At 45.9% G+C, this 24,381-nt stretch overlaps 1 protein-coding gene across 3 annotated transcripts; it reads right to left on the bottom strand.

Moving 5' to 3' along the window:
- Positions 1 to 1,845: 1,845 nt before the first annotated feature.
- dpysl2b (dihydropyrimidinase like 2b) lies at positions 1,846 to 23,171 on the bottom strand. Of its 3 annotated transcripts, none has more exons than XM_003965145.3 (14): positions 22,644 to 23,171; positions 14,075 to 14,163; positions 13,168 to 13,352; positions 8,743 to 8,907; positions 8,537 to 8,598; positions 7,557 to 7,637; positions 7,391 to 7,459; positions 6,936 to 7,056; positions 6,667 to 6,823; positions 6,429 to 6,570; positions 6,007 to 6,177; positions 4,336 to 4,515; positions 4,075 to 4,240; positions 1,846 to 3,539 (listed from the first exon to the last, which is right to left on the bottom strand). In XM_003965145.3, exons 1-14 carry the CDS (start codon positions 22,908 to 22,910, stop codon positions 3,448 to 3,450), a joined length of 1,947 nt encoding a protein of 648 aa, XP_003965194.1. In that variant the 5' UTR covers positions 22,911 to 23,171; the 3' UTR covers positions 1,846 to 3,447. The 3 variants fall into 3 exon arrangements, with proteins under 3 accessions (XP_003965194.1, XP_011602794.1, XP_029693522.1); XM_011604492.2 differs by lacking the exon at positions 22,644 to 23,171 and adding an exon at positions 20,413 to 20,718; XM_029837662.1 differs by lacking the exon at positions 22,644 to 23,171 and adding an exon at positions 20,081 to 20,233.
- Positions 23,172 to 24,381: the final 1,210 nt, after the last annotated feature.

Here is a 24,381-nt window from a genome sequence, read left to right as displayed (position 1 = left end):
ATAAATATTCTTGGAATTTGGTCCTTTTTCTATAAATTGATTTAAAATAAAGAGTTCAACTCATGGCTTATGTCTTCTTTCTGTAGGAAAAGGTCAAAAAGGGAGGAAAATGAGTGCAGGCACGAAGGAGCCAATCATTGTAACATCTTTGCATGGATGAAAGTAAAACTCATCCTGCTATATCACATTTTTCTCCTGCAAACGTGCCTCAACCACGAGGCATCATTGGATTTCATGGGATTATATACGTTGGTCCAAGACTCAAATTGTGAGAAAACAGTACAAGCTTAAAATGCCAACCTGGGGCCACTATGTAAACATGTCTTGATCCCCAGTCCAATTTTCTGCTATGTTTAATGATTACATGCAGCGTTATAGCCAAATCAAAATGTTTCTGTGTGTTTAATCTACTCTACAAAGTTGGACCTGATATCTGCTCAGCTAGTTGCATAATTGATGTTCAGTTAGGTTTGGATTCATTAACATTTTGGTGTGTGTCAGAGTCACTTTGACTTTGTTCACCTCAAAACTCCCTGCAAGAGACCTTGTGCACTCTTTTATTCTGCAGACTTGCGGAGGGAATGAAAGAGATGTGAAAGACGGTCTTTTTTTTCTCTTTTTTTTTAATTTTTCCTTTTTCAACATCACCATTCATAAGGACTGACACTTCTCCCACAGCATCCCAGAAGTCCCCACGGTCACCAAGACAAAAACACCATTGCACAGTTTCAATTTCACAAGGGACGGGGGCCTACAAAGGTTGGGGGGGGGTTCAAAAGCATCAGCAACCCTCGGAAAGCAGGGAGCCGCCTCTCAGCCTGAGGACATACGTATCACTCATGTTTTCACATAATGTGGCATTAAAAAATCCATCCAAGCTGACAGAGCATTAAAGGAGTACAAGTGAGTGTAAAATCGAGGCGGCGGGGGACACAGCGAGGACGCCGCGTTGTTCTTCAGGCGTGACAGCGGGCCTGTGTGCGAGATTGCGTCCAATTAGAGACCCTTTCTTTTGAAGCGGAGGCCAACCATACATGCGCGCTGGGACGGGGATGCGTTGCCATGACAAACATCAAGGAGAAACCCGCGAGGGTGGAAGGGGTTTGGCACCATGGCGACAGCTGCAAACAAATTTACGCATCAGGGATTGAAGAGGTGGCGGAGGGGAAAAGGGGGGCTGGGTTGGAGACGTGAGGTGGGATTAGTCACCATAGCGTGTTTTTAGCTACATTTACAGTAACAGCAGGGAGGAATGTCACAGCCAATTGGCTGATGTCTGATCTCTTCGCCTTGGACAGCCCCCGCACAGTGTGGAACATATGGGACTTGGTCTGTGCGAGTCAGGTTTTTAAAGTCACACTCAAATTATACGACTAGGAAGAATAAATAAATCCACATAAGATAAATTTAACACTTGAATCTTATGGGGGACTATGCAGCAGGGCCCATGAGGGGAACGATGGCTCATATTGGGCCCTTCTAATATATCTTTACAGAGTTACTGCCCATCCTAGAAGGGTCTTTGCTATTTTAAACTGATCCTCGGGTGTCTCGTTTGCCCACGGATATACTGTCGCTCCATCAGTGAACCTCGGATCATTAGTCTCAGCGCGGTCCTGACTGGTCTGCCCTTGACCCCCTCCCCCGCTTTTGGGCCTATTATGCAACACCATTGTCAGAATCACAAGATCACAGGTCATGTTAGTCTCCATCAGCAACCAGTTGAGGTTTGAACACACCCCAGGGTTGTAAATAAAGCAACACATGCTGTGTGTATTACTATATTAACACTCTGTTAGGGAACTAACGCACAACTGCGACTCCGAGCTCCTGATGTTCTATCGATTGGTGGATTTTGCTGCACAAAAAAGCCCCAAGAGCAGAAAATGAGAGTCAAGAAGACTTGGACAGATGGTTTGAGCAAGTTCCCAAATGTAGGACAGCCTTTAAGAGGGCGAGGGGCCGTTTTCAATGGGGGAAAACATTAATTCTTTGGATGTTTAAATATCTTCGTTGCCCCGCCCCCAAACACCTCTGTGTCCATCAGATTATTTTCATTTTCTAATAGTGTGAACGGCCCAGCTGACCTCAGGCTACGTTCATTACCTCATCAGAGACTGTAAAACGAGTTGGTGGGCTGAGTGAAAAGAAGATCGGTGACCTGTGTCGCAGAGGAGGCCCCCCCCGGGCCGTGTCCCATCCCTCACACATCAACGCTGCACTACAGTCAGAAGAACATCAGCTCGTGTCTAGTTTCAAGCATAAATTAATAGTGTTCGGCCCATCGGCGCCTCTAGGTATAGAATGACACTAAAAAGCAGTTTGACAACAAGGTAAAAACTCTAACACATTAGAACATTTCGAGCATTTTTCACCTTTTACGAGGGTTCTGTTGACCCCATGAAAGCTCAAAATCTGGCACCTTTGAATCGGTTAATCCTGGCTATTTTACAGCTTGTTTTATATCTTACATCTTCCACTAAGCTCAATAACCAAAATGAGAAAAGTAAACTATCAGTACAACTTTTGTGAGTTCAGGCACATAAAGAGCAAAATAGGGAGGAAAAAAAAGAGGAACTTTTATGCGAGTAGGAAAAAAAAAAGAATCATTCGGTGTGTAAATGCACTGATCGGTGATGGACGGTGTCAGAGGAGTGAAGGTAGCTGCGGAGTGGAATGGTATCTCCCCTGCGCTGCAAGGAGGGCGAGGAAACGCGGAAACTTTCTCTTTTCGATCGCACCGACCGATCCGACGCCCGAAAATGAAGGTTCATCTACCAACGTTCCTTCAGCTACTCAGAACACGCAAAGCTGGAAGCCAAACAGGTGGGACGGTGCAGCAAGCGCTAAAATAAAACCCCAAAACAACAGCAACGTTGTTTAAGAGGCATTGGTTCAGTGGAGGCTCAATTCAACGGGATGCAAAAACGGAACCCACCAAGACGAAGGATCAAAAGTTCACGACTTGAGTTACGCGTTAGCTTGTCGTTTTGCTCAATTTGCAGCAATCTTGACTGTTTTGGCCTCTTCAAACAATAGTGACGACGTCTGGTGTGCATGCTTCGTTCCGACGGTGCACGGAAGAGAAGAATAAAGGAAAATACAAGTTCCATGGTTTACCCTCATCTAGTCCCGCAGTTAAAATAACAAAAAACGTGAAAAATACGGGAGACAGAACGGTATAAAAAACGAACAAAATAATGCAGTTAAAAGTGCTCGAACAATGACTTTTTTTTTCTCTTTTTTTATCACATGAGGCAGAGCATTTCATTTCTAACTGTGTCCTCTTGAAGAGTCGGGAGGAGGAATACAGGAGCAGGAGCCAAGGAGGAGGTGAAAGGTCGAAGGCCGGCGGACGCTGATGGCTGATCTCTGAGCCCGCGGCTCCTGCCGGCCGCCCCCGCTCGCATCTTTTGGCTTCCTCCTCGGAGGCCGGAGGTCGGAGGCCTAACCCAGGCTGGTGATGTTGGCCTTCCCACCCGGGGGTGCTACGATGCGCTGGGTGGGACGACGGGGAATGTTGTCGTCAACCTGCGCTCCTGTTGGGGCGATCGCATGAGACAGGCCGTAAAAAGGATTGTTTTAAAGTTTTAAAGACCTCAAACTGGAAAATTAGCAGCAGCGCCACTGGTTAACTGGTTTCATCTGAACCCAAACATCTGAAATAAAAAAGTATGCAAGTATGGACTTCAAAAGTACCAAGGACTTCCAAGTTCACAAGGACGTAGGTTCCAAAAATGGGACTAAGTGGAACAGCACTTGGGCGACGACTGATGTTGTTTCACAATAACAACACAACACAAGGCCCTGTAAGAGCTCTGACTTTAAGAAAATGACATTTGTGTTGTGGATTCTCTCATTTTACAAAGATCTATAAGATCGTAAAGTTCCAATCCAAGTGCGAGTAGCTATAGACGACCCCAGCTTAATGTTAGATGAGTGTTAGCTCAGCTAAAACTATAGCGTGGATCAACTTGTGATCATAAAGATACAGAATTCAATTCAATGTACGGAGCCGAAAGGAATTTATACAAGTAGAAATCATGTGACCAAGAAGTGTGTGGATAAACTGACCGGACAGGCTGAATCCAGACTGGTGCAGGTTGCGGACGGGCTGGTTGGGTTGTTTGGCAGGGGAGGTCTTGGCCGAGGAGGCGGGGGTCATGGCTTTGGGTGTGATTGACACCTCACAGACCGGCCCATCGTAGAGGCCTCTGGGGACCCCCCGGAGCTCAGCCAGCTGCGGGGAGAGACACCTCCTTTCAGCTTTCTGACGCTAAGCTAATGAGCTAAATGATTTTGAAACTTGGATGCGCCTCGAGACGGCTTGCCTACCCTGCTGCGAGCTTTTATCCTCTTGTAAACGTAGTCGGGGAAGGGTTTTCGGGGCACGAAGCGGCCCGAGCCCTCAGTGGCGTGAAGGGTCCCTTCCTCCAGGACGATCTTGCCCTGGCTGATCACGACCAGGGGCCCACCGCGGACCTCGGTGCCTTCGAAGATGTTGTACTCCACGCTCTGTAGGGAGAGGAACGGCATAAACCATAAAGATTTGTATAAAAGCCCAAATATAGAACAGCTGGTGCTGTAGGCAGGTATGAAACAGAAATGTCTGCTTATCATTATTATTTGAGGAAAGTGGAGGCTCTTGTCTTGTCTCCCTCGATAACACAAATCATCACAGCCTCAAAGCAGTAACCCCCTTCCCTCCTGTTGATTAGATATGATGTAATGGGCCCCAATCACATGCGGGATCTGGACATTTTTATGCTTCAACTTCACAGATTTATGGAAAACCTCACTCATCCCCGCGCTGAAAAGCTGCCAGAGTGAGCCTGAGAGGAATTTGCGCTTATGTGAAGTAGCCGGGAAAAAAATGGCCAGAATGTTGGTGGATTAAAGTGCACTTGTGAACGTAGCTTAACTGGTTCCATTTATGTGCTGGTAAAAGTGTCCCCCCGGGCTTCGAAAGCTAAGAGCAAAGCTAATCGGCGGGGCGGAACAACACAAGAGGAAGAATGAGGGCTCCGTTCTGTTGCAAAAGGAGCGCGAATGTGGTTTTTTGTGGTGGTTTTGGGGTGTTTACAGGGTCCTGCTGTTTGGGAAGGTTGCTGTGCTACGAATCTGGTGGCTGGATGGCTGCTCTCGCTGACTGCACCTAAAGCTGAGGTCATGGATACTTGGAGCACATGCATGAAATCACCAGGTTTGGCCTACTTTTATACCCTCTCACACACACACACACACGCACACACACACACGCACACACACACACACACACACACACACGGGCTCTCTTCTGAACAGTAGTCTTTTCTCTGACCAAGTGGCATAAAGACACCAAAGAACCTGATGGGCTAAAATAAACAGAGCATAAGAACACACAGTAAGAAACTCACACTCTTTCAGACACACACACCCACATCCTGAGACATCTACCTTTGTGAGGACTTTCATAGATATAATGCATTATTTAGCTCCCTACCTGCCCAACTAACCCCTTAACCTGAACCCAAGTACAAGAACACAAACACACACACACACATATACACACACACACTGATCTTTCACAGGTACAATATAACCTGAACCATAAAACCACGTCTTAACAGACCACCGACGGTGTGAGAACCAGCCAAAATGTCCTCACTTCCAAAGAGATGTTCTCACTTTAGTGGTAAAGTACATTTCTTTGGTATGTATCGTGTACCACAACACACACTCAGAGCCATCTGTTCTGAGGATGTGACATCACCCCTCGGAGAGTGTGGGAGGACCACACCCAGTTCAACAGTTAAAGGCAACAAAGAGATCCAAAAACCAGGTTGTCATCTAACAGAAATCAGCTGTTCTCATCAGTCGTGACCACTCAGTGGTGTGTTGGTGTGTATCTGAGGTGTCTGTCATGTCCCTATACTTCGGCTTGTGTCCGTTAGGATGAGATCATCATACTACAGAGTGTCTCCTCGATGCAGTCAAGGGCTAAACTGGTTTGTTACTGGTTTGTACCGAGTTGTGGCTCTTAGCCGAGATGATCTTGGTGGTGTCTGGGTCCCACAGCACCAGATCGGCGTCCGAGCCCACGGCGATGCGTCCTTTGCGAGGGTACAGGTTGAAGATCTTGGCGGCGTTGGTGCTGGTCACAGCAACAAACTGGTTTTCATCCATTTTTCCTGTCACCTGGAAGGACCCAGAACCAAGTCAGTCCCTTTGTTGCATGTATTAGTATAATTACTGGATTCCACGACCCTCTTGCCAGTGTGCCTGTTGCCATGTCGACTGTCTGCTTATTCATAAAAAATGAATTATGCAGTTCCGTGCCCGCTATGCTAACATTACTGCAGCCCAGTCTAAAGCTGGGAGCGACACTTAGCACATGTGCTAACCTGTGACCCCCCCTTTCTGCTTAATTTAAGGAATCTCCTGCGTACCACACACTTGTCCCAGATGATCGACATCCTCTCCTCGGTACCGTTGACGCCTTCAGGGATTAAGCTGAAGTCATCTTTGCCCACAGCACGCTGGGCGGTGTTGAAGGGACAGTGAGCACTTCCTGTCACCTGGAGGTCGCCACTACAAGAGAAAACAATAGTTTTGTTTCCCCATCTCACACACACAGTCTCACACACACAGTCCAGTATTGTCCAGGTAGGTGGATCATTCTCTCACCAGGACAGCAGGGAGTTGAGATAGTCTGGCGTCGTTGGATCGGGGCTCAGAGGAGGGGAGGTGACGTAGGCAGCTGCCTTGGCCCAGTTCTTGCTCCAGTAGTGGGAACCATCAGTCCCTAAACTAGCAGTGATTGGCTCCCCATAGACCACCGTGCCTAAAATCAGGATTATAATAAACCCCCCAGTGAGTTCGATCCCCTTCAGTTGGATCTCAAATTACTCAGCATCTCTGTAATTTTCCCTTTCAGGGAAAACAGGCCGTCTCACCCTTCTTCCTGGCCTGAGCGATGACGTCGGCGGCACTCTTGCTCATCACCTTGGTGATGTAAAGGGGGCAGTTGGTCTGATTGGCCACAGTCACCGAGCGGTTCACAGCCTCCGCCTCCACCTACGCAAGGAAGAGAGACGAATTTGAACTTTGAGGAACAATATTAAGATTTTTTTTTTTACCTTTTACACATTTACATAGAAATATCGACCCAAGGAGGTGTTTTTTTCTAAGATTAAATTGTTAGCCTAGCCCAGCTGGCTAGGGTGTACCCACAGGGAGGCAGCAGGGATAGGGCCCTCCCCGCCCGCCTCGTAAGGGAAAAGCAGAAACAGGATGACACATGAAAATCTGTTCACAATTCACAGTTTGATTACTCTGCAACAGTCACTTTATTGCAAGTAAGAACTAAAACACCTCCTGATTTGCAGGAAATCGTCAGATCTGCTCTAACCTCCTCAGGATGACTCAGGACGTGTCCCTCTGGCCCAGTGATGCCCTGCTCCAAAATCCTGCGCTGCTCCTAAAAATGCCCATTTTTGATAGAGTTTTGAGTTAGTATCCATCTGATGGCGTTTTACCAACCAAACAAGAAGCAAAACAAAAAAGCGACAGCCTACCTCAGCAACAATGTCTCCGTTCTCAGCGTGGACCTGAGCAACGGCTCCGAGGTCACGGATCACACTGAACACCTCATATACCTGCAGAAATGAGGGGGAAATAATGCTTAAATAGACTTCCATATTTCTGGCCTCTTTCATAAGTCTGAAACAGCTTTTCCTTCGGTAATGTGAAGCAATTCCCAAGATAAGTTTATGTTCATTAGCTTTGGTTAGCTGATTAGTCAGCGACTCAGCTCAAACCAGACAGAAACAGAGAAAAACTTTGGAAAGTTCACAGTCTGACCATTTTAGATTTTCCAGGGATATGTGATAATATTTACCACTGTTCAAAAATCAACCATGAATCTAGGAAACATGCTAATGTGCTGAGTGTGCACACAGAAAAGCATTCATACTCTGCACTGCAAGCTTTTAGCCTTGACTAGACGATGCTGCTAACATGTCATTTGCATAAAAAAAACCCCACTGAAGTAAAAAAACTGATGGGAAAAAACATCCAGACACTATTCCTGACTTCAATAACGGTTTATTTTTGTGGTTAAGTGAATCATGGCCTTGGAATAAATGTAGGTGAATCACCGTCTCCCGGCCGCTGTTTCCAATAATAACTGTTTAATACTCCGACATGTAAAAATCAATGATAAATTCTTCCACGGCTGCCAAAGGCAACACAGATCTGCTTCAAAAGCACTTTCAGGTGGGAGTAAATAACTTAACCAGGAGTCTGGAGGAGAATAGGAACAAGACCATTTTAACCTTTGGGAAGTTAAACATGTCAGCATGAAGAGAAGAGTCGCCAAGACAAAGAATCAAACTGTAGATCAGCAGCCAAAGTTGAGGTCAAAATATAATACAAGACTTATTGTTGGCTGCCTGGCTGCAAGGTGGCTATTAGATTTGATCTTTTAACTCATTTGTTTTGATTATATTCAATCGGAGTCTCTGTACGGCTGCAACAAATAAGTGAAAAATCAAACCTGAGAATCGGTAAGCTGGAAAATATCTTTATAGGCCAGATAGACGAGGAAGGAGTTGACGCCTGAAATTCAAATGAGAAAGAAGAAGAGAGAAATAGTTATAGAAAATAAGGCAAGCATGCATTCAGGGTATTAAGAACCTCGGTGCTTTTAGAGAAAGTCGCAGGTCGGGAATAACAACTAGAGAGGTAAACTTGTTCTGGTACCGTGATCCTTCACCAGCATCTCCATTTCCTCCTGGATGCCCTTGTGCCACTCGGTGATGTCGATGTGCAGCGAGTAGTCGCAGCAGGCTTTACTGTCGGCCCACCCGCGCCACTGCTCAAAGGCCGACAGGAGGCTGACGCCGGGTTCAGGGACCACGTGGTCGACTGGAAAACACACACGCACAACGCCGTTTACAGAGGCGTCCAACAGGGCCCGACGCTGGGCTGCCAACAATAGGTGTGTGTGTTTGCAACTCATTAGGCGCACTATACCTGAATACTGAAAGGAAGGAAATAAAAATTAAGGGTTACAAAGTTGCTCCCATATTGATCTTAAATCCACAGCAAATTTTCTGGCTTATTAACGAACCACAAATACAGAAATTTGAGTTCAGCTCGATATGGGACACCCCCTACACCCTCTATAGTGCACTTTGTTGGGGTCACCCTTTTGTTGAGGTTAAGTGAGCATCGCTGTATACTATTTAGTGCACTCAGAGTTTCCTATAGTGCACTGTGAAAAGTAGTGGTCAAACCAAGCAATACATCCCATCTTTCTTTGTGGTTGCACATGATGAGCTAGACATGATGTGCATTTTAATTAGTAATTAAGGTCACTATTAATAAACCACCAGTGTTGTTAATCCTCAAAAAAAGATAAAAAATGCTTCAGCAGATCTGACGTTGATCTGAACGTCCAAAAGCAGAATTACAGCTTAAGTGTGACCTGTTGTCCCAGCTGAAAGACTTAAGGGCGTTTTCAATTCAACATATTTCACTTTTATTGGAGAAAATCATTATTTTAATATGGAGGATGAAAGAGCCACCGTCACATTTTATTTCACTTCTTGTTTAAACTGTTTGAAACTGTTTCTGAGGGTAAAAAGCTAAACTAGCGAAGTTACCTACACGCTCCCGTCCAAAGCAGACAGATATTAATATGAGTATAGCTGTTATGACCTGAAGAACCTGATTATACAGACCTGCGGCTCACTGACACAAACACAAAGGTACGTTATTTCCTATTATTATTTATGTCAACCTCCTTTTTTTTTTAACATAGTTATACATTTGTTCTACAAAATCCTCTTATTTCCTGTTTCCTCTCCACAACCTACCGCTTCTCTAAAGGATGACGGACGCCTACACAACACTGAAACATCAGAGGAGGAAGATATCCGAGCCACGATTGCCCAGTCCGGTTATGATAAAGTAGTGGTAAACACTTATCTTGTTGATTAAAGTCATATAGTCTCTTCATACATTAAATATATGATTAGAAATCAATAGAACTTGTTTTGACAGCAACTCTGAGAGGGGAGGCAAAATTGCCCCTCTTGACCACACCTGCGGGTGCGACTGCCCGGTGAACACATTTGGGAGTGTCCTGTGGTAATTATCGTGTCGTTGCACCTAATCGTGACGGCATCACGTGCGAGGGGGCGACAGCGTTTGCTTCTCACGTGACTACGTGGCTTCGTTGTGATTGTGCGCGGTCGTCTGGCAGCTGGAGGAAATGTTGCACTTTCCAGCTTTGGTCTAATTTAAAACAGTCTTCTCAGGCATCAGGAATGCTTCATCAGTGGGGCGCACCTGCGTCACCCTGGCAACCAGCCCAGACTTTCCCCAGACAGCCTTAAAGACAACATGTGCTTCGATCGGTGCCAAGAGTTCTGATGAGTGTGAGTGTAGCCTGATACCCTCTAAGTAAATGCATCAAAAGACATTTGATTATGGAAGTATTAAGAGACTACAATGAAAATCCTCCTCGATCCTTTTACTGATTCCTGATTCTATCACAGCTGATCCAGTGACCTCCCCTCCCCCCTGCTCAAGGTTTCTTCCTGTTAAAGGGGAGTTTTTCCTGCCACTGTTGCTTGTTGGGGGTCAGGCCCTGGGATTCTGGAAAGCGCCTTGAAACAATTCTGATTGTAAAAGACGCTATAAAAATAAAGATTGATTGACGGGGAATCACAGGTGAGCCCAGGTCCGACACTCCACACCTTTGACAGTGTGTTAGAGGCAAATCTTGGGTTTTTAGTTTATTTTTAATTGGATGACAACAGTTGCTCTTCGTGGTCCTGCTCAAGGTTTCTTCCTGTTAAAAGGAAGATTTCCCAGAAGGTTTCTGTAGAGCACCTAGCAACCACTGGGATAGCAGTGTGAAACTGTGTCTTGTTATAATATTTCTATCTTTCTTTGACAGAACAAAGATCAAAGTCCTGATTGCCTCCCACCCCATCAACTCTCACGTTAGAGAGTTATTTGCTTACAGCGGGTTGCTATGGCGACATTACAGGAATCTGCTCTGTGCCAAATGAAAAATGAAACATGTAGCAGCTAACAAACTCATAATCTGTTCCTGCAGCATTCCTGCCCCGCCCGCTACCCCCCACCCCCCACCCTGTACGACTTTCTCCCCACTGTGCTCCTTCTCGTGTAAACGTCCACTCTGGAAATCAAGGCGCCACGAGCGGCGCCACAGGCGTCCTCGTGCACCATCACCAAGATCAAGGTCACACCATAAGACCTCCAGACGGTACCACTCCCGTTCTCCCTTTAACCTAAACCAGAAGATGCTCCATGTCAAGAAATTTAAGAAATTTCTCATCTCGTCTCGTCTTCTCCCACTTTATCCAGAACCGCGTCGCGGGGGCAGCAGCCTGAACAGAGATGCCCAGACTTCCCTCTCCCCAGACACTTCCTCCAGCTCTTGGGGGTGTATTCCGAGGTGCTCCCAGGCCAGCCTGAGAGACACAGTCTCACCAGCGCCTCCTGGGTCTGCCTCAGGGCCTCCTCCTGGTGGGACATGCCTGGAACACCACCATAGGGAGGCGTCCAGTGGGCATCTGAAACAGATGCCCGAGCCACCGCAGCTGACTCCTTTCAACGTGAAGGAGCAGCGGCTCTACTAGAGTGACTGAGCTTCTCAGCCTCTCTTAGGGAGCGTTCAGCCACCCTGTAGAGGAAACTCATTTCAGCCGCTTGTATCCACAATCTTGTCCTTTCGGTCATTACCCAAAGATCATGTCCATTGGTGAGAGTAGGAGCGTTGTCTGGCTAATGAACGGATAAATCTCTTCACCGTGACAGTCCGATACACACGACTGCTTAACTGCAGAAGCTGCACCGATCCTCCATCCTTCATGAACCTAGAGAGGGCACACCACCCTTTTCCGGTCGAGAAACCATGGCCTCGGATTTGGAGGTGCTAATTTTCATCCCAGCTGCTTCGCACACGGCAGCAGACCGCCCCAGGACGTCCTGGAGGTTCTGGTTTGAGGAGAACAACATGACATCATCTGCAAAAAGCATGGATGGAATCCTGCGGTTCCCAAACCGGACTCCCTCCGGCCCTTGGCTACGCCTGGAAATTCTGTCCATAAAGATTACGACCAGAACCAGTGACCAAGGACAGCCGTGCCGGAGTCCAACATGCACAGGAAATGGGTCTGACTTGCTGCCGGCAATGCAAACCAAGCTCGGACCCCATACTTATGGAGCACAACCCGAGGAACACGGTGGAATGTTGACCTGTTGGGGTAACTCCCATGAACCCTCGAGCACCCTGCGGAGGGTATAGAGCTGGTCCAGTGTGATCCCCCTCTAGTTGGAACACACCCTCCAGTCCCACCGCGCTGCGCCACCCAGCAGCACCGCCCCCGACTGCCACGTGATGTTGCAGAGGCGTGTCGGCCTTTACAACACACCTCTACAACATCCACAGATTTGAGGTACTCAAGATCACATCCACCCCTGAGGTCTGAGTCCGGCTTGGGTGATGGCAGAGTCCTCCGCAGAGACCCTAGCCTCTACTTCCTGTGAAAATGTATTAAACCAGGTAAAATCATGTGTGTGTAGCATCTTTTTCACCAGAGAGCTGTTTAAACCTTTGCTAATTTTGTTTTATGGTTGTAAAGTAATAACGTTGCATGGGAATTTTGTAAGTTTGACTAGCTTACTAAGCTCCTTTGAAAATACGAACCACAAACCAAATGTTTAAATTCATACAGTGTCTTGGTTTTAATGCACAAACGTCCATATGAAGCAACAATAGCTCAGCCTTAATGGTTAATATACATCTGAATTGAAAACGGTTCTGTCACTTTTTTTCCTTACAAATGTAGAAAAGCTCTGTTGAGTTTCATGCCAAATACAGTATAAAAGGTGTTTTAATGGAACAACTGAGGATTCCACAGTGGTTACTGAAAGAAACCTTTCACCTTTGTTTTTGATTCTGCATTCATGACTTTCCACTCCACCTCAGTCCTCAAGTGTGCTCATCCATCAGTTGTTGGAAACTTAATTCCATTTCATTTTTGCAAAATCATGCCAGAACAGCAGGCTCTCGACCGCCACCTAGCGGTCCACCAAAATAGTGCAGCCTGCACCTGCAGTAAACTGATACAGAATGGTGTAACTCACTGATCATGGTGGTGCCTCCTGCCAGCGCTGCCTTGGTGCCCTGGTAGAAGTCATCCGCCGATGTCATGCCGCGATCTGGCATCTGGAAACGCGTGTGTACATCGATGCCGCCTGGCATCAGCATGCGACCGTGGGCATCGATGGTTTTCACCCCACCTGGCACGATGAGGTTTTCCCCAATTTGTCTGTGCAGAGAAATATGACGGACAATGAAACACAATCAGAATGGGAAAAAAAATGCGTATAAACGAACAGCTGCACTGATTCATGGAGCACGGTCATATCCTTTTCCCCCGGTTGTGATACTTTAGTCTTTAATTTTGTAACTGGGGAAACAAGTTATAAAAACATACAAAACAGCAATTTATGATCAGTTAAACTGACAACAGTGTCAAGAGATTCATTCTTTACTTTGTAAAACTTTACATCATGGCCTTTGAGTCCATGATGGTGTTGCAATGTGCAGCTTCTGCCAGTAGGTGTCTCCTGGGCCTCATTTCCACCTAATGGTGCAGTTCAGTACAGTTCAGTGTTATTTGTACATCAGTCACTTATTTGTAAGAAGTTGGAAAGGGTTTCAAAAGAATAGCACCTTCTGTCGCGCCACCACTCAGCTAAAGGTTAAAACAACGGTCACAGAACCGTCGCTGCACAACAGGAAGCTAATGCAAACTAGCAAGATTGTAGCTTACCTGGTTTCTCTTTCTAACTGTTTACTTTCTACAATGAACTTTAAAAGTATTTCTGCTTGGGTAATTTCATGTCTGTCATTTGTCACATTTTAAATGAGAGCTTTTTTGTTTTTAATGTTGTTGTATTCTGATTAATAGCTCCGCACGACCTGCGTCAACATCGTGCTCACTTTCTTTTATTTAGCCAAGCAGCTGAAAACATGGAGAGAACTCACTTGATGACTCCATCCTCCATGTAGATGTCCGCACAGAAGGACTGGTCATCGTTCACGATCTTGCCCCCTTTGATCAGGAGACGGTCGCTCTGCAAAGCAAGAAAGACGATTCATCTCTGCACTAACTTCACTCCAGTCGAAGCACGTTGACAGTGTAAGAAAACATTTTTTCAGGCGAAAATTCAATTTATACATGAAAAAAATGTGGGGAAAAAAGATGGGAACCAACACAAGCACCAATAAAATTTCTTTGGAGCCACAGTATGTAAACAATAGCCTCACTATGGCCTTTTTAGGATGCAGACTGATAAGGAACTTATGGCTGAAAAATGTCTTTCAACTCCCCACACACACACACACATACACACACACTTCTATCTTTGTTAGGACTGAGGCCCTCAACCCCAGGGGCCGGGAGGACCAGCCTAAAATGTCCCCACTTTGCTATAAAAGCACATTGTGTTACTCACTCGGGAACAAGAAAACACACATGCAGACTAATTATTTATTAATTCCATCATCAAAGATCTTATATCATTATGATGTTTGGCTCAGTACCTTTGATGTCTGAAGAAGGATTACAAGATATGTTAAAAATATCCATTAATAAAAGAGATACAGAGAGAAGATTAAGGAAGAAGTTATGGAGGTTAGTTTAGTCTGGCCGAAAAATAAATAACACAAAGCGCTCACACAAAGTATATATATGGTCAGATGCAAAGACCTTCATCCTTTATCTCTCTTATGCGCCATTTTCCTCATCAACATTTAGCTTCAGTTATGAATTCTAAGTTCAGAACGTGTAATTCAACAGGAAGGTTCAGTCCAATTCTTCACACGGGGTGTGCTTCAGTGTAAAATGTCCTGCTGAGCGCCGCGGCAACAAAGAGGCGCCCTCCTTCCTCCAGACACGCCCCCTCTGTCTCTCCTCATGTGGCCGTGTTGTCACGGCGATTACGCGAGGGCCAATGGGAGCGCCGGCTGTGTAATCAATCATCTACGCTCTTTCGCCGCCAATTGTCTCAGTACTGGAGAGGGTGGATGAGGGTGCATGGGAAGGGGAGGGGGAGCCAGGCCACATCCTCCCACCCAGTAAACCACTCCCACCCCCCCACCCCCACCCACCCATTTGGTCGCCCCCCTGGTTGTCTATCCAAAAAATGGGAGTGGTGGCAGTGGTCACAAGGACTGCAGCGTGCTGCGCTAACAAAGGCCGCTATGTTGGAGCTCCAGCAGCCAAACAGCTCTGACCCCCAAACACAACAGCGGTTGTCGTGGCGACAGCACCGCCTTGCATCTGAACACACTCCTGATCAGGCCGCACGCGTTAAACAAAAGAAATCCGCCGGCACTTCAGCCACATATGCTACGTCTTTTTGGCCCGCGCAGCTGGTCGCAAGCAGAGAGGAGGAGGCGGCTCCACACCCCCAGATTACTGTCCCAAAATTAGCAGCCCTGTTCTCCAACTGTAGCTCGGTGGAAGCAGCTAATCTGGAAATGCTCGCAATAGCATGAAGAGAAAAGGACAGATTGGTTAGCTCTAACGTGCAGATGTTTTAGGAGGCTTAAACAGGCTTAAAAAACAAAATAGAGAAGTACTGATTTTATTACATTTCAACTCCGAAATAAAAAAGAATGATGAAGATGATGGTTGCGCCGGTCTGAGCTCTCAGTGAGAGGCTGAAATAATAAAGTTATTTGTCTATATTGCTGCTGCATAGGAACCGCGTAAACAGCCGGAGAACAGACAGATGTAATAAAGTTGAATCCTCTCTGTTCTTGGAGGGAAACTAAGTTGGCAGCTGCACACTTGTGGCTTTTCAATTAAAGGAAGACACACACACGCTGTGTGCTGCAACACACTCCGGACCTCAGCTGAGTGCAGCAGGTTTGGAAAACGCCTCCTCGCCATTATCTGACAGCCCTGATGGGATCCGGCCAAAGAGGTTATGTGACGGAGAGTATCCGTGGCAGAGGGGTGCTAATGGCCTGTGTGTGTGCAGCGGTGGAGCGCTGGGCTCGCTCCAACCCACTGGGCCGCTTTCATCAATGTTGTGAAAGACGCCATTACATCATGCACCACTGCCGGTGTCAGGTTACCGAGCGGGGCCGCGACGAAACGACCTCGCTTTTCAACGCCGGGCTAACACGAAACCAAAACCGGGAGGCTAAATGAGCGTTGCAGACACAGACGCAGCGCGAGAGAGTGGGTCGGAGCCCAAACATGACAGCGACCTTTCCTTCATGGAGGCCCCCAAACAGGAAGTGCACACAGGTTCGCTGGGTTCACAGCTGTGTTCAACTCTACTGCATTACTCAACCGCCGCTGATGTCATATATCCAATCTTTGGTGATTATTACTGAATCTAGACACAAAGAACCAGCCATCTTTCCTCTGAAGCGGACTTATGAATGAGTTTGGCTAATTTCCTTGAGCCTATTGTGATAGAACCATGAGCCACATTGGAACTTTTATGAGGAACCTTCTGCAGCAGCCACGTTCTGGAGTGAGTTTGCTCATGTTCTAGAACTCATGGGTGCTCTTTATTTAAATCTGGAAATTTAAAGCAGACAGACTACTCATAAGGAGCGTTTGTACCAGCTTTTTTGGAGGATTCTGAGAGAATTGTCAATGTTTATGATGTGAAAAAGCATCAGTGATGCTAGGATGCTACATCCAGATGGGGGAGTGCATTCACATATGTGTTAAAGGCCAGTAAAAACTTTGAATAAAATTGAGGGGATGAGTGGTCTGCATGAAGGAAACAAACATCTGATGACGGAATATTGCGTATTTGATCATTCTGTCCAGTTAGATCAATCTGTCCGAAACATTTTATAAAGAAAAAAAGATGAGTGGCGTCAGGGGAGGGATGAATTCAGGGCAAAAATCTATAAATGCCTCTGCCCATGTGTGATGTAACCTGGTAACGTCTATGTGTTGCTGTCCAGATGGAAAATATCCTGGGAACTTTTGTGAAGTCAGATAGAGCGCTGCCAAATTAGACAGGAGGATTTATTGTTTAGGCAAGGGATGATTAGAAGGCTAAATTCTGCTGTCAAAATCGCCTCTGTACGTGTTCGAGGCTCCCGTGCAAATTCAAACGCAGCCGAAACAGCTGGAAAAAACACACGCTGATTTATTTAAGTGTAAGTTGAAATGTGTAAACAGTGTAAATCTGAATGCAGACTAACTACTGTGTATCCTCGTGTTAATAGAGCCAGAGCATATGAAGGGGAAGTTTTCAGGAATTAGCGGCTAAACAAAGCACAACGCTGTTTACTGTAACAGGAACACGGCGCTGCCACTTTCAGCTGACTAGTAAAAGCTCATTGAGGGGCTTTTTCCTACGATTTCCTTTTTTGCTTCAGGAAAACAAAGGAAAATAGTAAAAGGTTTGCATTTCAGGCAGGATTTGTTATTGTTATTGATTGAATCCCAAAACTGAATGTGTGTGCTTTTAAAAGTATTTATTTTATTCATGCAAATACAAAAAAATACTTAAAAAAAAAGAAAGTAATATCACCAATTTGGGATAGTTTGAAATGCGATAGTGAAGGTTTTTTTTATATCGTTGCCTCAATTGCCAGCAGGGAAATGCTCCACTTCTGCGGCAACTTCGTTACCGTGGTAACGCATTCACTAAAGCTAACTATCTTTCTGCAAAGTCTGGGCATCACAATAACCTCTTTGTCCGTTCTTTCACTACTGATCTTAAATTGTGGCTGAATTCATTTGCATGGCTTCATGCAGGGTCAAACTTTACAGGACGTCCTGGGCCAGACACATCCTCTGTCCCGCCGTCCAACAGCAGCCACGGGAAAGTTTGGATTAGTGGACACATTTTCAACAGGGATACAAACTTCCATATTTTAGCACCGTGTGCCGCTGCTGTTGGAAATATAGGGAGTATTTCTCTTACTTACAGCACGTGTTGGACTGCAATCATGAATGCGGCCACTAGGCGGCGCGTACTTTTAGGGACATTCGAATGACCGATGGATCACTTTTTTAGAAATAATTTTATCTTTTATACAATTAAAAACTGTTTTCAACAGTGTGCTAATGTGGGAGGAGCTCCTGTTGCAGTGCACTGTGCGATAAGTCTAAAGGTGCTCACACATGTATACACTGACACACACACATGCGTGCGTTGAGCAACTTGTAGCAACTACATGCTACACGCAAATGGCCAGATGATCTCTGATCCACTGAGGATTGAACTCTTCCAGGATGTTCTTTAAATATCCTCCCTCTGTTTTACATGCAAGAGCTCCAACATGAGTTTGCTCCATTTCACTTGCATCCAAATGTATATCCTTCATTAAAATTCAAAGGAACTGAGACAATCTGCTCCCATTTGAAAAAGCAAATGAAAAGTCAATATTTATATCATGTTAAAAATGCTTCATAAATACTGGAATTGAGATCAAAACCATTTGAATGTCATCTTACTGATAACCTATAATGTAGAATTTGCTAAATTTTAGGCAAAAATGCACTTTAATTATACAACCTCAAATACAGCCTCATGTATCACAGCAACAAAGCTATTATCCCACTCTTCTTACCCTAAACATGCATCTTACATACTCCCTGCAGCCTGAACTCTTCCGATTCACCAGAAGTTAGCAGATGATGCAAAAGCTTAAAAAGCAGGTGGTGAGTTTGTGAAGGTTCATTCATATTTGATGAGTTCCGCCTTAAGTGCGCCCCAGCCTGACTCCATCTGTCCCGACCTAACCAGTTAGCCTAACCAGCACTCCGAAGAGACCGGACCCTGAAAGTCCGCTTGATGCATCATCTAACGTCTAAATTAGATTGGCTAGTGCGGAAGACGGCTCAGAATGCAGAGTTCCTCCATCACCGCTGTGGTTTTTCATTGAATAATGTCATTAGTTTCCTCTGTAGCCTCAGTTTGAATGAATTAAATCTGCTGGTCAGTGATGACGTCCAGCTCAGCCGTGGTTACAGTGTTACCTGGAGATGCAGCATTTGGACCGTCTGGAGAGGCCTGAAGTCCACAAAGCCACCGAGAAGCTCTCCTGTTCATCAGCTACGTGAAAATACATCTCAAAGAACTCAATTCTGGACTGACCCACTTCTTTCCTTCAAGAATAGGACATCTATCCCTTTAGGTTGGGCTTAATCACTGATGGGACTCAAACACCTACTAATCCTCTGATCCCTCCACCAACCACGGCTGCAGCTCGAGGTTTCTTCTCATGAAACAAGATTGCGCCCAGAGATTTTGTTTCCTTCTAGGATTTTATGCCTGGTCGTACGGGAACCTGAACGTGCCGCCTGTTTTCTGCTGCACCTGCCGATATGAAAATGAACCAGCCTATCAGGTTGCGGCACCTGTATTCTGATAAACGGCCAACAATTTCACAGGCTGGTAAGAATCTACAGCTAAAATGTTTCCTTTTATCGCAGCTTTGCACCGACTTTAAGGTGCAGAAGGGCTGCACCTCCCCCACCCAAATCCTTTGATATATATCAGAGATATTTTTAGATTTTCCTTTTCTTCCATCCATGCAGACAGTGGCCTCCCTCCTCAGCTCTTCCCTTCATTACACCGCTGGGATGGAACGGGAATGACTGTCCTCTCTCCTCCCTGGCTCCCCCACCCATCTCCTCCCTCCTCCTCTCTCCACTTTCCATTCGCACACCATCATCAATGCAATCCCGGGGTAATTTGCGATCTGCCCCGGGGTGACACCGGCAGCGTGCTCTTATATGTTTCCGTGCCTCTAAAACACGTATATACACATATAGATTCTAAAGTAAAGCAAGAGGTTGAAAAAAAATGCAGCCGGATGCAGGGGAGCATTTGTTCCACCAGTTGTTGTGCAGTGACACTGGGCTCCCAGACACACCGCCTAACAAAGACCACCGGCCTGGAGGCTCCGCTACAGACAGACCACGAACAAAACCTGACAGAAAGGTCGATAAATCTGCACCAGAAGTGACCAATAAATGTGAAAATGAAAAAAAATATATACATTAGCTCCAGTCCTGGTTTCAGCACGGTCGTCAAGATGCTGCAGATGACCGTCAGATTTCGGCCTCAGCGCGCTACCGATGGGCTGGCTCGTTTCCAAAAGGTTTGGTCTCGCAAAAAAACAAATAAAAGAATGCATCTAATAATACACGAAGACAGCTGCTGGGTCAGCTGCAGCCCTTTCAGCTCCGAACTGAGAAGTGCCGAGGAGGGCAGCGGCGGATGAGGCCGAGGCGCATGGTCCTCGCCGCCCCGGTGACATCCGGCAGGCCCAGGCGACCAAATCGAGCACGACGATCGCCTCTGCAGCGTTTGAATGAACCCCAAACTCACCGTGATGCGGGGAATGTTCTTCTTGCCCTGATAACCAGACATCTTTGCCGTCTTGCTCTGCGCCGCCGGACCGCAATCAATGAATGGCACGCTGGATTGCCGCTAAAGCGAGGATGAGGAGGTGGGCGAAAAAAAATTGAGTGTGAAGAGCGGGGTGGTCGCAAATGAAAGAATAAACCCGTTTCTCAACTTCGGCTCGTGTCCCGGCTTCCTCCCGATGCACCAAAACCGTTCCTTTCCAGACAGAGTCCGACAACGGGGGAGGGAGGGACCGCTGGCGAGCCTCTTTCCCATGAAAAAGGAGCCCGACGGCGCATGCGCAAAGCCTCGCCCTGCTCCATTGACAGGAGAGAGCCATTAATGCCATCAATTGCTCTACGTGGATTAGTGAAGGCAGAGGGTGTACACACAGACAAACGGGGAAAAGAGCAAGCAGCCATTTTGGCTCTATTTTTTTTATTTTTTTAATGTAGGGGCTCCAAATCTGAATGTAACTGCTGCGATTTATTTGTATTGACCTTATTCTTAGAGCATATGTGATGTCCAGATCAGGCATCTTTAATAATCCACCTTTGGCACACAGGAGATAGGGGTGGGGACGCCTCGTGGGTCCAGGAAGCTTTCGAGGATGGTTCCAAAGTGAAATAAATATAATTTGAGTTTTTGTTTAAACTGAATACCTGAAAATAATGAATCGAAGAACTTTTGCACTTATTCAGAGGTCATTTTTTTGGCGAGCACATATTCAGTTGTCACCAACAGATGCTGCAACCATTCCGAAATCAGAGATCCTGCTTTAAATTATCCTTAAATTATTATTTCAAACCAATGGAAATACAATTCAAGACATCTGTAATATAATGTAATAAGTCATGCTTACCATTGCCAAAGATAGAGCTCATTCTCACCCAAGAGAAGATAAGATCAAAGAAGTTAAGATAAGATCAAAGAAGTTAAGATAAAATAAGTTAAGATAAGATCAAATAAGTTAAGATAAGATCAAAGTAGTTAAGATAAGATCAAAGAAGTTAAGATAAATCAGAGCTCTCCCTAAGGGCATACATACACCATTTCTTCCATGGCCACCAGCATCATATGCCTCTTCAGAATGACTCATTCTTCAGATCATGTGAGTGCACATGGAAATTTGATCCTTCACCACCACCACCACCACCCCCCCCCCCCCCCCCCCCCCCCAAAAAAAAGAAGGAAAAAGGGAAGAAAAAAGATTGACTCAAACACAAGGAATTTCTGCCAGTAGACAGGTTTCATTCTAACAAAGATTTACATTTTCTCCTTTTCTGGGAGATTAAACTGCCTTTTAATTGAAATAAACAACTTTCTTTCTCCTGAGCTTCCTGCATAGCAACATGGCAGCTGAGGTCGGGAAGAATTCCAATCCAACTCCAATTCCTGCCCCTTTACCTTACCTATCAGTGGTACTGGTAATTATCTCAGACATTACTGAATTATTCTACTGGTTAAAAGTGTTAAAACAGACAGAACAATTCTGCTTCCTGTGTTGGTTCTCTCATGGCAATTGTGTTTATTTTGTGCTGTAAATGAAAACCTGGTTTTCCTGGACAGAGACAGTGTAAATATATGGTGAAGGGAGGCGTAATCCAGATTAAATTTAGATTTCAGTATTTCTGAAATAACCTGTTTGCCTTTGAAACACAGTCCTGGGCCACACAGATGATCAACATGTTACACATCTCAGCTGAACACGACCCAAAGCTTTTTACAACATCCAGACAACGGTTCTTTTCTGCTTAACCTAAACGCACCATAAGTAGACGTTGCATCATGTGTGACATGTTTAAACACTCATCGGACATGCCATTTAAAATCAAAGTAAACCTAGTAGAAAATTTTGCAGTCTATTGAAGACTGTTGAAATCTACAGTGGATTGACCCAAACAGACTGAAAAAGCAGGGATGACAAGTGAAAATATCAGGGGCCACTCCCTCAGACCGCAGCGCCGGGGAGTGGGCCGTCCACCACTATGTCATCTATTGTACTCCATTGCTTCCTGGGAAATGTAGGCCCGGTAAATTGATTTCCATTCATCGCCTACAAGCTTAAATAAAGTCAAATCACTGTGCGTCTGACTGCAGTTGGGACGAAAAATAGTGCGCATTGCTCTGATTTTTAAGGATAATCAGATTCCCAGTTTTGCAACTAAAAAAAGACAAATTAAAAACCGCATGCTATGAAGACAGACTGTTACCTTTTTATCGTCCAGATTCTGCAGCGCTTCCTTCCCGCTGCTCTCCCTGATCTCCACCTTCCTCGGCTTGGAGATGTCGGTCTGCCGGTCGATGACTCGCCCCTCACTCCGGCCCCTACACGCTGACAGCACGTCAAAGTCGAGCGTCTTGTTATCGGAGGAGCCTTCCACCGGGCAGAACACGCCGCAGAATTTCTGCCTCGGCCTGGCGGGGCTGTCGGAGCCCATGTTCTTGAAGAAGCCTGGTACTTCCCCGGTGGTAGACATGCCTTGTCTGGGTGGTCAGTGGGGGAAAAAAACGGAGTTCAGCCCCTACTTATTGTATCGGCTTGTGCAGCCGCCGCCTTTCAGAGCGCAGGTGGACGCACGACAGCGCAAAGGAAAAGCTCACGAATGCTGCAAAAACAGTCACTCTGTCATCTATCGGATAATATGGGCACAGCCTACTGTCTCTCCTGCCACAAGCAAACAGTTTGGAATTGCTTACTCATGAGTTTAAATGAGCCTGCAGCAAGCAGCTGATTTTACTCATCGGCAAATAAAGAGAGAGAGAGAGACCTCCTGTCTGTGGAAACAAAGATCCTCTATAGGCAACAGGAGGAGGATGTTTCCTGATGATGGGATTACCTCGGGAACACCCAGACGCCCTCTCTTGTTCAGGGTCAAGCCAGAGCTGTAGAAACATCAGGGGACAGATGTCGCACAGCTGTGTCTCCGCGATCTGACGGATGGGGCGTTTCTGACACCAAACTTTGAGGCGATTACGCAATCAGCACCAAGGAGAGTTCCACCAAAGTCACACCCATTCCGACGAAGAAGGGCGCTGTCCGTTCAGCACCACACCCTCCTCATCCTCTTCTGCTCATGCCAAAAATCCCCAGCATTGATATGTGAGATGATACATGAGAAAAGCTGATAACAATAAACATCTAGGGTTATTTAGTGGCTTGATATGTTCCATTAATAGGCCCTGTTGCACATAAAGTTGACACAATCCATTTCTTATTCCTATGTTTATTAGTAATCACCTTTGAATAAGGTCGGTTAAGTTTTGAAATTGAGTTATAACATGTTTATGCAACAGTTGATTATACAGTTGATTAACACTGATTAGGGATTTAAAAAATATAATCTAACTTTGTCGCCAACCATTAGACACATGCTGCTGATTTCTGATTGGTCAGTTATTGTGCTAAAGCCAGGCCGTGTGATTCGTTTGATGCTGTTTGAATTCCGTGCCATTTACTCAAGTAGACGGTCTTTAATCGGCTGTTGAATGGTGCATGGCGTGGTCATGGCGTGGTCATGGCGTGGTCATGGCGTGGTCATGGCGTGGCCATGGCGTGGCCATGGCGTGGTCATGGCGTGGTCATGGCGTGGCCATGGCGTGGTAATGGCGTGGTCAGAGTCAATCAGCTGAGAACTGTAGGAACAAATAAAATAAACTGTAGACATGACGCACTGTCTGCAAACGTTTCACCTTTCACCCCCCTTCCCTTCCCCCACAGATGGAAATGCTGAAGAACAAACTCCCATATGGTTTAAACTATCTGAATGTGATTCCACGCCGTTGTGCTCAGAACTCATCTGTCTTTCTCACAGCCTGCACAATGACAGATTTATATGCTGGAGTGTTTCAGCCAGACATGTTTGAACCAGACGCAGATGCAAACATCACATAAGTGGTTTGATAATGTTTTAAAACTGTGACTTTTCCAGACTGTTATTATTGGCAGAA

The sequence above is a fragment of the Takifugu rubripes genome, chromosome 6 (genome assembly GCF_901000725.2).
Source record: "Takifugu rubripes chromosome 6, fTakRub1.2, whole genome shotgun sequence".
In the NCBI taxonomy this organism is placed as follows: Eukaryota; Metazoa; Chordata; class Actinopteri; order Tetraodontiformes; family Tetraodontidae; genus Takifugu; species Takifugu rubripes.
The sequence above is the reverse complement of the archived record's forward strand: the minus strand, read 5'-3'. Positions and strand labels throughout refer to the sequence as shown.